Raw genomic sequence first — 12332 nt, 5'->3', positions numbered from 1 at the left:
ATCCGCGTTCAGTTCGGCAAGACACTGGAGACTGAAACACAATAAATCCCGCTCCCTTTTTTTGCGAAAAAAAAAAAAAAAATAAGCGCACGCGTCGTCACTACTCGACTACACCCGGGTTTAGAAATGGAATTCCGTGCCTTCGACTCAAAGTCTCCCCCCGAACGAAACCCACTTTCGCGTCGCCGTTGTTTGCCTTTTCTGAACCAGCGAAAGACCGCTCGACGAGTTGCAACGATTATCTAATTGCGCCGTTATATGCCACCCTCGATTTCACAAGCGCCGAACGAAAACGCTACAAATTCCGAAGGAAACACAGGCGCCGCCGCGGTGCGCGAACCCCCAAACCCCAGTCATCATCTCCCGGCTTTCCCCATCTCCGCAAAATGAGACTGATCCCCCCAATTGACGTCATCCCTGACGTCACGGCGACGGCAGCGCCCGGGCGGCGCGGTGGCGGAATCAGTCGGCTAGCGCTCGCTGCTCTCCGTCTGCCTACGCATAGAATACATGCCATGTAGCTCGTGAGTACGGGGGTTCTACAGGAACAGTCGGTGCGTTCGCCGTTCCCCTCCTCTGGCCCTCCACCCGTCGCCCGCGTCGAAGAAAAGCTTCGCCAAATCCACACGGCATTATCCATGATCTGCCAAACCGCAGTATGTCCTTGCTCTGCGTGACTGGTGAGTTAGTTTCGTTTTTGGCAAGGGGGAGCGGAGTGGGCTTAGGCCTAACTCCGGGTTCGGCGCTCCTTTGGGCCGAGATCTTGGTCCGTGTTTACAAACACACGGAGCGACGGTGTCGTGCCGCTGTTGCCGAAACGCTCGTTCTTGATTTTTTCTCCCGTCCCCGAAACGCCGAGGAGTCGCCCCGGAACCCAAAATGAAGCGCTCGGCGTCGAGCAGCAATCGAAATGGTCGCATTTCTGCGACTTGCCGGATTTCGGCGATTTTCAGGTCCTCTTATTTTTCTCTTTCTTTTTATTTTGTAACCTTTTATCGCCGTGTTTGCAGGTTCGTTTACTGTGTTCTGCTGTGCGTGCATACCAAGTTTCGCCCGATTTCCTTCGTAAATCCGTGCTGGTGCAGACTCCCTTTCTGGTTGTGATAATGTGCCGAACCCCAACAGTTTTGCCCGCGCACTTCTCTAGTCTAGCTTTTTTTTAAAAATTCCCATCGAATCTATCGCGAGGCCGGATCTACATCGCATCGCACGGCTTTCTTCGACCGCGTTTTCGCCCGGTCGTAGCTCCCGCCCTGAAAAACCCTAACCACGCGTAAATAAATAAACGAAGATTTTGCCCAGGGATCAGCGCGTCTCCATTCTCCGCGCGCGGGCGGCAGGTGCATTGGAAGGCAGCCTTATCACGCTAAATCTGCCGTCGATTATTTGGCCCCAGAAAAAGAACCGCCTCACCGTTGGTTAAACGGTGATCCCGCTGTATAACTACAGTGCCGTTTGATGTTCGCAAACCATATTTGATAGCGCGATCCGCGGATTTCTGAGGCATCGTTCTGCGGCGCAAAGTGGCGAAGCCAACTTCACGCGCTGGTTTATGTAAGAGCTACCTGTTAAAGACGGTGAACGAGTGCGCCCTCCTCAAATTAGCTACCGGGGGAACGCAACATTAGCCCCCCGAAAAAACGAAGCGGCCTCACGTTTAATCAGCGGGTTGTGGCCAAGTTCGTCGCCTCGGCATCGATCTGTGGACCGGGTGGTCCGTCGTGGTGCACGGTGCCTTGTTTTGGGCGAAGCGGCTCGCCGTTTCCGCAGGGGCATCGATGTGTGCCAGGCGATCTTTCCGGGTGCTGCTTCGCTGATATTGAGCTGTCTCATAACTATTTTCGGGAGTTGACGGCCGCGCCGACGGGAAGCGACTGCGTTCACGTCTAATGCATCCGGATTTTTTTTTTTCTTTCTTTTTATGTGGTGGACATAGTTTGGGATTTTCTTCACTTTGTGTTGCGCGCTTGCATGTTACGCAATGCGTGTTTTTTTTTTTTTTTTGGGTGTATGACGTAGGCATGCACTCGCTCGTTTCTTACGACTACTGCAGCTTGTTCTCGTGTTCCTCAGGCGGATTACGATTTCGTAGTTCGTTTAGGGGATTAAACAGGTCTACCTGGAAATGGTTCGTGCTTTAAATCTGAGCAAATGGGTGCGGCGAAGGTACGGGATTAAATTGTTCGCGGCGTGCAATTGTTATTATACAGGTATGCCTAGTTTTTGTTTCTTTCTGTTTTTGGTTAATTATCTCGCTTAACGATGTAGCTTTTAAACAGCTGTGACCTATATATGACACAACACGTGATCCCAAATAAACGTTTGTGGGACGTTGCGACGTCTTTGTGGCGCTGTCATCGGACATAAAAAAGGCCAATTGGGACGCACACCTTTTCTAGATGTTTCACCTGGTTTGCATAATTTAATTGCATTCATCATGCATGTTTTTGCAATCAATGCGTCAGATCAAATGCTCCCTCATTTTTCAATCGTCAGGTTGGCTGTCTGGAAAAAGCATATTTATCCATGCTTGTCACTACGTAACTGCTTCATCCTTAAGCTTATGCGGAGCGCAAATTCGTCTGCTTCTTGCATAGGGGTTGTGATGATGTCAAAGTGCCGAGCTCTTATTGGCTCATTGAAAAAAAAAATAGTGGGTAGACCTCAAGGCATCTAGCATTGAGGTTTACCCACTATCCTTTCAATCATAGCCAGTCGGGGCTCGGTGTCGTTCTGACGTCACCACAAAACCTGCACAAGAAGCAGACGACTTGCTCTCCACATTTTTTCGTGTTGTCTTGAAACTTGGGCACTTCTATACATTTTTGTTTTGTTCATTTATTTATTTTTATTCATACACAATGTCTAGGACGTAACATGAAAAGGCAGACTTAATTGCTCTGCCTGTTACGGTTTTTTTGCTTGTTTATTTCCAGTCTCGGACTTGTGCCAATTGTGGCATTTTGGTACATTTTCATTTGCCTGTGCGTTGCAGCGTGCAAATGCCAAATTTGCACCACACTGCATCAAGGAAAGCTTGTCAATCTTTAAACAGATACTCTTGTGGAGGAAAACTAAAAACCCAGTCTCGGAGGTTTTTAGTCATAAGAATTAGCATCTTGGAATGGCAATCCTGTCATTTCCTGTATTTGGTTGGCAACATAGACAGCTGGGCCAACTGCTTTGTGATGTGATGTATGACGACAGACCGGGTGGCAAAGGTGCTGGAAAGGATGAAAAAAAAAAGGGAAAAAAAAGGTTACATTGACAAAAACAAAGTTAGAAAATTGGTAGAAAATGTTCAGAGAAGCGTTATAACAATAAAATTGGTGGGGTATATGACTTAATGAAAAATTAAGTTAGAGAAAAAGTTAAAGGGGAGAGTTGTAAATGTTTCCAGGCTAGGTGGCACAAGCTACTGCTTGATAGAAAGGGTATGGTTAATACCAATCATTCACACGGTCATTGAATTGACATGGTGACAATCATATACTGTAGATTCATAGATTCTGCCCTACCAAGTTTGATCAGTTGAGTAGCCTTCCATTGTGCACTCCAAACATTTTGTGTCAGCACTGAACATAAAGGACCTGCAGGAGTCCTATAAAGGACTCCTTTGGGTCCTTTATAGGACAATAGGTGAGGGCTTGTGTCTTCTCACTTGAGCGTTGCACGTTGGCCAGGCTCCAACACCCGTGTTCCTCGGAACGCGGGGAAGTCCGGGTCCCTCTGCCTAACCATCTACAGAGTGACAATCCTTTGCTTCTTCATCAGATTCCAAACATCTTGTGTCAGCACTAGTCAAGTCATCTTTCTTACTGTGCATGCATAGAAGGAAGGTATACACGGATTGTAGGTTAGTAGTTCTCGCACAGGGCTCTCTTTTTTAGCGCTCTCGGTGCAGGATTTCTTTGCCATGAATATTTGCATTGTAATTTGCTTGTCAAACATTATAAACAATTGATCGTCCTACTTGCATTTAAAATGCTTCCACATTGAGAAACCCAGAATCAGTATTGTTTCAAATTATTGAAGGTCTTGCATAAATCGATTGCAGTCAAGGAGACGTCAGTAATTTACCTTAGCTTCAGCTGAAAAACAACTTGGCTGAAAATCAGTCTTGGGTAAGTTACTTTTAAAAAGTAATTCGTTACAGTTACAGTTACTTTCCGAAAAAAGTAGTGAAGTTACCGTTACAGTTACCGCAACAAAAGAGTAACTCGTTACAGTTAGAGTTACTTTTAAAAAGTAACGACGTTACTTTTCAGTTACTTTTCTATAACATAAAAAATAGGAAAAAATAGAAAACGCCCGTCACCAAGTTTGATTGCATAAAATTAGATGGTACGCTCTGTGCTTCATGTTGTAACTTAGCAGAAGTTGCTTCTCAAAGTTAGGGCCCGCTCACACATGCAGCGGAGCGCTACAAGCATAGCGCTAACCTCGCGCTAAGCGCGTGCTGACGGCAGCGTTCACCAGCTTTGTATCGCACCGTCAAAACTGTTGCTCATGGCATACGATAAGTAGCTGATGGCACGTGAGGAGCGCTGCATCAGCGCTTCGCTGCATGTGAGAACCGGCCTTAAGTGTTTGAAAATTTCCACGCCAGAGTAGTGGCACAAATAAAAGTACGAAACACACGCAGTGTGGAGTACTGGCGATAATCAAAATGCGAAGCATGCGCAGTGCCCTCCGCGTGTATTGTTGTTTCACGGTTGATTCACCCGATTAAAAAGCATTTTCACAGAAAAAAGAAAAAACACAACATGGATAGTGCTTCAAGACACTAAGATGTAAGTGTTCAGTCACAAAGTAAAAGCGCGTGAGTAAAGATAACTGGATTTTTTTTCACGAAATCTACACGTGGCTATATTCAGGTCGTCACTCGCTAGAAAAGAACGTATTCACAAGTTTGTGCAAGGCCAATTTGACACTTGAAATGTCGGAATAGACGATTTGAAAAGTGCAAGGAAGATCTAAATTGTGCCCTCATTCAGTGATATATTATTCATAAAACACTGGAAAGTAATGACAAAAGTAACGTCGTTACTTTCATCGTTACTCCAGATAAAAGTAATAGAACTACAGTTACAAGTTACATTTTAAAAAAGTAACTCGTTACAGTTACAAGTTACCGAAAAAGTAACGAAATTACAGTAACGCGTTACTAGTAACGCGTTACTACCCAAGACTGCTGAAAATGCTAGGACAGCCATAATTGCTGTCTTTCTTGTGCATTTAATTTTCTTTGTTCACCCTGGTTTGCACGCTATCCTTTGTTGCTGAACTTATCATTATATTTCTTTAGTCAAAGGCACATCTTACTTGTGCTAACTTGTATGCACTGGTACCAATGGGAACAGAAAACAAATTTGTTGTTAGTATACTTACAGCCTGTGTGAGATTAACACACAATTATTGTGGCATTTTCTTGCAGCTGTAGAGGTCAGTGCAGCACAACTGCTAATGTGTACCATGCTGTAGTGATTAGATGACTGCACACTGCTATCATTAACAGCAAACCGCCTGAGTCGCTGAAAATTATGCTCGTGCTGCTTCAGAGCTGCCCCAAGATGGGAATTTTTCTTTTACAAAATATTCCAAAAAATGATTTTTTTTTTTTTTTTCTGCTCTAAAATTTGCTTCAAAGGATGGGTCACCACCCCATTTCGAACAGATTCATGTGGATGTTTGAGCAAGGTGATGTTATATCCTGCTGGTAATAATTTCCTATGTAGCCAGGGGTTTCGCCAAGGGGGTTGTTTATGGGGCTTCAGCTCCCAACCCCTACGGATGTTCAAACTCCACCTTTAGCGGGTTTGTGAGCGCCCGCCATTTCTGGCGATGTAGGCACCTTTGTGTGAGTTTTAGCTGCAGCCATTTTATCGGTATTTTCGGCGAGTTGGGCAAGCTTGCCGCCATTTTTTGTTTGTTTTTAGGATATGCTGTGGATCAAATGGACTGAACACACATTTAAATAAATTGTGAAGAATATTTTCGTGTGTGCTAGGATACAGATTTACAACGAAGGTGTGGCTGGGTAGTGCAATCACTCCAGGAAACAGTTGAAGAAATACTTGCTTCTATTGTTGCAAGTAAAAGCCACAATCTTTTTATGGATCAGTGACCCTTTCATGTTTAGGTGAAACAAGTGTTGCTGTGGGCTATAGGGATCTTTGATTTATTATAAATGGGGAGTGGACGAAGACACTTATTCTGACTTTTCCCATTTCCTGCTTTCTCCAGTCAGAAATGGTGCACGGCAATATTTTTGTACATATTGGCTGATATGAAATTTCTAGTTTTCACTTAAAATTTAGATTGAAATAAGTTTTTCCTTAAACATTTTATAAAACAGATAAACCACTTTGTGGCAAATTACGGTGTCCCGGCATAAAAAGCTCATATTTGCTTTTCAGTTTAATATCTTGATTTAGATTTAAAGTTCATCTGGTCCTTGCTGCAGATGAAAGAGACATAACAAATCAGATAGCAGTACCAACCAGCTAAGTGTGACACTCTTGTTGCTGTACATGGACACAACAAAACACATTCCAGTAACAATCAGCTAAGTGCGATTAGCTTGCTGTTGCACATGACCATTTAAATACTGTCAGATGTTTGTGAGAAACAAAGTTCTTGACAAAAAGCTGTTGACTAGTCAGCCCTTCATTGGGTTTTCCTTGAAGAAATTGGGCTTCAATGATCACACAAAACTAACGAGGCAGTGTGGCTTCAAGGCCAAACTATTGCATAGATTTAAAGCAAACCACTTCCGTCGGGCAGCTTTTACAAGCTTCTTGCGGCCAGCTTCGCGGCGAGAATGTTCGGCGGAGTTGTAAACTGCCATTATCAGTGTACTAGCGAAAACTTTGCCTGTTTGATGGCAGTGCAAAGTGTTTCCTTGGTACTTATTTACTTTGGAACTGCAGTTTTGCAGTCTGGGTTGCATCGTTCCTCTACGAGTCTTTTGCAATTATTGTTGACTGGTACTGTTGGTCCGCTCTGCATTATTTCAAACACTTGTTGGTGTCGACTTTTCCCGTGTTTTCGATTTGACTAGAGCCATGGTTTGGATGTCTATAGGATTGTGTTCTCTCTGGGAAGTAACAGCAAAGTAACGGTTTAACATATCCTTGTTATTGGAATGAAATCAATCCTAACACGGTTATGCGGATATCTTTGGCACATTCTAATGTGCTACGCATCTCTTGTGAACATCTATAGAGTTGCTTTTAACCTGAGAGGTGGCAACAAAGTCCATCATGATATACACTTCTTTGTTATATGGAGAACATGTGAAAAATGCCAGAGGTGTAACTTCATATTGAGAGAATGCTCTAAGTAAAATACCTATTGAAAAAAAAAAAAGAAAGGTCTTATTACAGTAATGGCTTTAATGACACATATTGTATAGTTAAATAGCAATTTATCTCAATTTGAGTGCCTTTTGTTTTTAATCCTATAAAATGTTCAAGAGAGTCAGTTGAAAGCATTATTTGTTCCAACTAACAGGGAGCTACGAAGTTGGACGATCATTGCATTTGTATGTATACACCTGATTTGTCAGACGCAGTGTGCTTCAGACACATCTATTTCAATGTTCCTCCACAATAAATTATAGTTTCACTGCAGAGGAATGTCGAAAGGTGACTTCAAAGGTGCCTTTCGACGTTCCTCTCCAGTGAAATGAGCTTTCGTCTTTGTAGACCAAGACAAAAGCTCATCTTAGCCGGCCAAGGTTGTATCGGTCCTTTTGGCACAACCTGTTGATTCAAATTGTTGCTAAAACGTTTTTGCGGCAGTGCAGATCTAGGTATGAATTGTTTGCCGAAATGTTTGGGCGGCAATGTAGGCAAAAAGTTATATTTGTTGGTATAGTCTGTTGCAGGTTACGAAAAGCAAGACAAGCCCTTCCCACACAAAGATTGCTTCTTGCCATGATTGATGGTTTCCTCCTTTCATCTCGCACCCTCTCCGGCGTTCGCTCTGCTAAAGTGAAAAGAGTGGAGTCCTTTGTGGGAGGGATATGTCATGCTTTTTTTAACTAGCAACATACCTAAAACATTTCAGAGACAGCATGGGCATAGGTTCAAATTGTTACCAAAATGTTCCGGCAACAATGTCGAACACAGGCCCAAGTTTCTTTCTCCGGGATTCGTTGCGTGTGACCGCTAATGCGGCGTCCGAAGCTCTCTTCTCTAATGATCCGGCTCTCTTGAATTAATCTCTGTGCCTTGTGGCTCCTGTCTGCTGTTTTGGGCTCTCTCCATTCTGAGAGCATTAGCATCTCGGTTCCGTGAACGGTTCCGGGTGCGGTTTTCATTTTCGAGCGCGACCCTGCCATTTTCCACGCTCCCTTTATTGATCACTTTGCGAGGCCAACAAACAAGGTTTACTGTCCTCTTTACGAGGCAAGGCGCGAGCTTCTATTTTTGGGAGTGCCTGCCTCAGATTCGTGTGTATGTGGTTGAGTACACAAATGAAGTGTAGCATTCTACGAAGACTAGTATTAGAGGGACCCTGAAACAGAAGTCTATGATTAAATTGACCGTGAAGTGGAAGTTCATCATTAAATTGACCATAATGTTGAAGTTTGTAATTAAAGGGACCATGAAATGGAAGATCATTATTGAATTGACCACGAAATGGTTTATCATTAAATGAACCTTGAAATAGAAATTCATAATTAAAAGAACCATAAAATGGAAGTTCATTATTAAAGATTATGAAATGGAAGTTCATTATTAAAGACCATGAAATGGAAGCTAATTATTAAATTTACCATGAGATGGTTTATAATTAAATTAACCTTGAAATAGAAGTTCATAATTAAAGGGACCAAGAAATGAAAGTTCATTATTACAGAGACTATGAAACGGAAGTCCATTGCTGAGTGGAGTGTGAAACTGAAGATCCTTGTTAAAAGGACCATGTATTGGAAGTTAATTATTAAAGGAACCATGAACTGAAAGTTAATTGAAGGCATTACCAAATGGAAGTTGACATTTAAAGGGACCATGAAACTGAAGGCCCTTATGCTGGAATTCTAAAACAGAAGTTCAATATGAAAGGGGCCCCAAAAAAAGAAGTTTATTATCAAAGGGACCCTAAAATGGAAGTTCATTATTAGTGTGACCATGGAACTGAAGTTTCTTATTAAAGGGGCCATGAAATGGAAGCTGGCAGCAGGTAACTAGATGTCCTTTCTCTCCATCATTTGGTGACAACATAACTGCAATACAGCAACGACTTTGAGACAGGGTTGTTGTCTAGATGTTGTGGGTACTGGTTACGGTTAAGTTTCGAAAATGCATTTTATGAAACACTATAGTTCTTCTTTATCTTGAATTCTCCAAATGAGAAAATATGTAGATAATAATCACATCAGGAAAAAAAAAACAAAAAAACATGTGCTTATATTGAAAAGAAAAAAAAAATGACACAGATAGGTGAAGAAGTTATATAGCCGAATGCGGAATCGGTGGGCTGTGGCCATTTTAATGATGATCTAATTTCATCAACTTGCATAGCTGAGCGAGTCAGTGCCTTGATAAAGATGCTAGGATTGAGTTTCAGTTAAAAAACCTACATAACTAGAAGCTTTCAAGAGATTGAGTATTCAGTTTCATCACTCACAGTTTGTTTCTAAGCAACGGCAAAAATATATTATCTTTTTCTAATGTCATTTGCTTGCAAGATAAGCAAGCGTCTTGAGTGACAGCCCCCATCACTACATTGTATAGACTACACAGACACGGCACCATGGAACATACCATAAAATATTGAGCATGTGCCCACATCTCAAACCTCTACTTTTGAGATACTTGAAATGGGAAAATAAGGACATTGTGCGCCCACCTCACCAAACCTCTGGACACAGCGAGCTACGTATCCAAAATGCTCCTTCACGTCAGCGGCTTCTCCAAACACGCCGGTGCCGAGCGGTGAAGCTTCACACATGCGCGCCGGTGTGAAGTGGTGAAGCTTGATGGGAGAGCGCTGACGCGAAGCAGGCTTGACGAGAGCAGTACAGCTGCTCTGAAAATTAGGGGTCCCGCCAGAGTGATATACTGCTCCTACACTGTTCCTTCGGATCGAACAAACACCAAGCAAGGGCCTACTCTCCCATGTGCCCCCATCTGCTTTTCCCACTCCTCGTTTTTTTATGATTATCTATAACGTTTGGGTAGGTGTTTGATCGGCATTGTACAGTAATTTGGACTCTCGAGGTATCCGTTTCCAAAACTCTTTATTCCCAATTTATGACTTCAGTTAGACAAAGGAAAGCTGCAACATTCTTTACAAGCAGCCATTTTACCAACTCTGTGCAGTAATCTTTACTTTTGCGCTAAGCAGAATAATTATATTGACACAGCTGTTCCTTGTACGCCCCTTCCTCTGCCAGTGCAACTTAAGCAAATGGCGTTTTCTTCGTTGCCACTAGTGCATGTCAAACATCAGGAAAACACCTGAAATATTCAGGCAAATGTGGAAATTTGGGGTAAACAATGCGGGACAGGGCACTCTGTTAAGGGCAGGGCTTCGCTGAACCCTGGAATGTCCTTGCGGACCCTTTGGGGTCCGCAGACCCCCATTTGAGAACCACTGATCTAGAGAATCAAGATATATGTGCAGGTGCATTTTATGTTACCTTATCAAGACATAGACAGGCTTCAAACTCAAAAAAACATTGCACTGATAAACAAATCTTTTAAGAACTACTCTGCATGGTGTATGAAATATGTGCAAAATTTCCTCTTTTATTTGAGGTGAAAACGAGTATGGTTCAAAACATGCTTCTAACAAATAGGTGGTCGTCCTCCTTGCTTCACCAAATGCATTGTATTTGTGGTGAGGATAATGTCGGGCATAACTTTTGGAGGGTCGCCGTGTTTCCAAGAGTGAAACGTGAGACAGCCATGCACCCATAAAAAAGAAAAAGAAAAAAAATTAAATAAATAATTTTATTATAATAACTTCAGCTGTAGGCAACATTGCAAAACTAGTGGTTGATTGGTTGTTTTCAGTTTTCTTTCTTTGAAGGTTTATGCAGGTAAAGCTGCGCGACATTCGTTGATCAAATCATCTTTTATAAATGTTATGGAAAGTTAATTGATTAGATGACGAAGATACGATAGAAAAGAATAATATTTAAATTATCTTTCTCGAAGATGGTGAGTCAGTCAATTGTCCAGCCTTATTAAGATACTGATAAAGATTTTGCTTGCTAAACTTGACATTACTACGGGGGTAGGTTTTTGAGTTGGGCCTCTAGCAATATGCCTCAGCTAGCGGTTACAGCGAGAAGAATAAATTATTTTTTGTTATGAGAGTACTGGGAGTCGAAAAAAGCGGGCCCCGTAGGGGGGTGGGGGGGTGAGTTAAAGTTGGTTTGTGAACGGACCCCAGATTGTCGAAGCACTGAGCTATGTGTCTGGAATTCACAATAAAAGAATAAACCATAAGAAAAGCATGAAATACAGGAATCATTCCAAGCAGCGCCCTCAATATTTGTCATAGAAATGCTATGAAAACGCAGAAGTGCAAGAGTCGTTGCTTGGAAAAATCTCTAGTGTTTTCGTTACAGACAGGATTTCCTGCGTGCAAGCTTTCGATAGTGGCTTTTTTAAACGCCGGCTCGACTTCGGAAGCGATAGGACGACATTTAATTGGAGAATAACAAGCGTCTGTTCAAGGCCGCAGGCCGTCCTCTCAAGTATAATGCTGCTCCCTGTGCTTCCTAAAGGCCTCAGAAAGTTCACTACAGTTATAGGTCATGCTTTTGTCAGCCATTGATTCTTTTTTTTGTACTGTTGCCCCCAGAAAATAGGACAGTAGGAAAGCAGACAAAGAAAGACATTGATTGACAGGTACAAACAACACAGATGAATATTGTTGATTGTCATTCTGCATTTTGAAACATAATTTTTCTTTCTGCTGCACTTTCATTATCGCAGCTTGTCAGGTGTGGTGCATGTCTCGAATTTCAGGCAACGCATACTGTATGAACTGGTCCCACTATTATTAGCTGCAATTACATTTTTACCCCAGCGGGTTCCAACCAGTCATGGGCACGTTACCAGTAAAAAGTAACAGTGTTACAGTTACCTAGGGGGTAAAAGTAACTCTGTTACAGTTACAGTTACCGGCTTCAAAAAGTAACTTGTTACAGTTACAGTTGCTCCAAAAACAGTAACGCCGTTACTTTCCCGTTACCGCACAAAACATTGGACATAAGAAATCACAATCCAAAACAATGTTTTATTGGTTACACTATAGTGTAACAAATAATACAGTAGAAAAGGTAAACTGAGAAAATAGAAAAATGT

At 42.4% G+C, this 12332-nt stretch overlaps 1 protein-coding gene across 1 annotated transcript in view; it reads left to right on the top strand.

The window, feature by feature from the left end:
* The first annotated feature begins 437 nt into the window (after positions 1-437).
* Positions 438-12332, top strand: part of LOC8036004 (protein unc-13 homolog B) — a 281470-nt gene continuing 269575 nt past the window's right edge. Inside the window, exon 1 of the mRNA XM_042288825.1 lies at positions 438-680. Coding sequence (XP_042144759.1) covers positions 659-680 — 22 coding nt within the window. The 5' untranslated portion in view covers positions 438-658. The remainder of the gene's footprint in view (positions 681-12332) is intronic.

Source organism: Ixodes scapularis, unplaced genomic scaffold (assembly GCF_016920785.2).
Source record: "Ixodes scapularis isolate PalLabHiFi unplaced genomic scaffold, ASM1692078v2 PGA_scaffold11__112_contigs__length_91849675, whole genome shotgun sequence".
In the NCBI taxonomy this organism is placed as follows: Eukaryota; Metazoa; Arthropoda; class Arachnida; order Ixodida; family Ixodidae; genus Ixodes; species Ixodes scapularis.
Note: the sequence above shows the minus strand (reverse complement) of the source record. Positions and strands in the feature narration are given on the sequence as shown.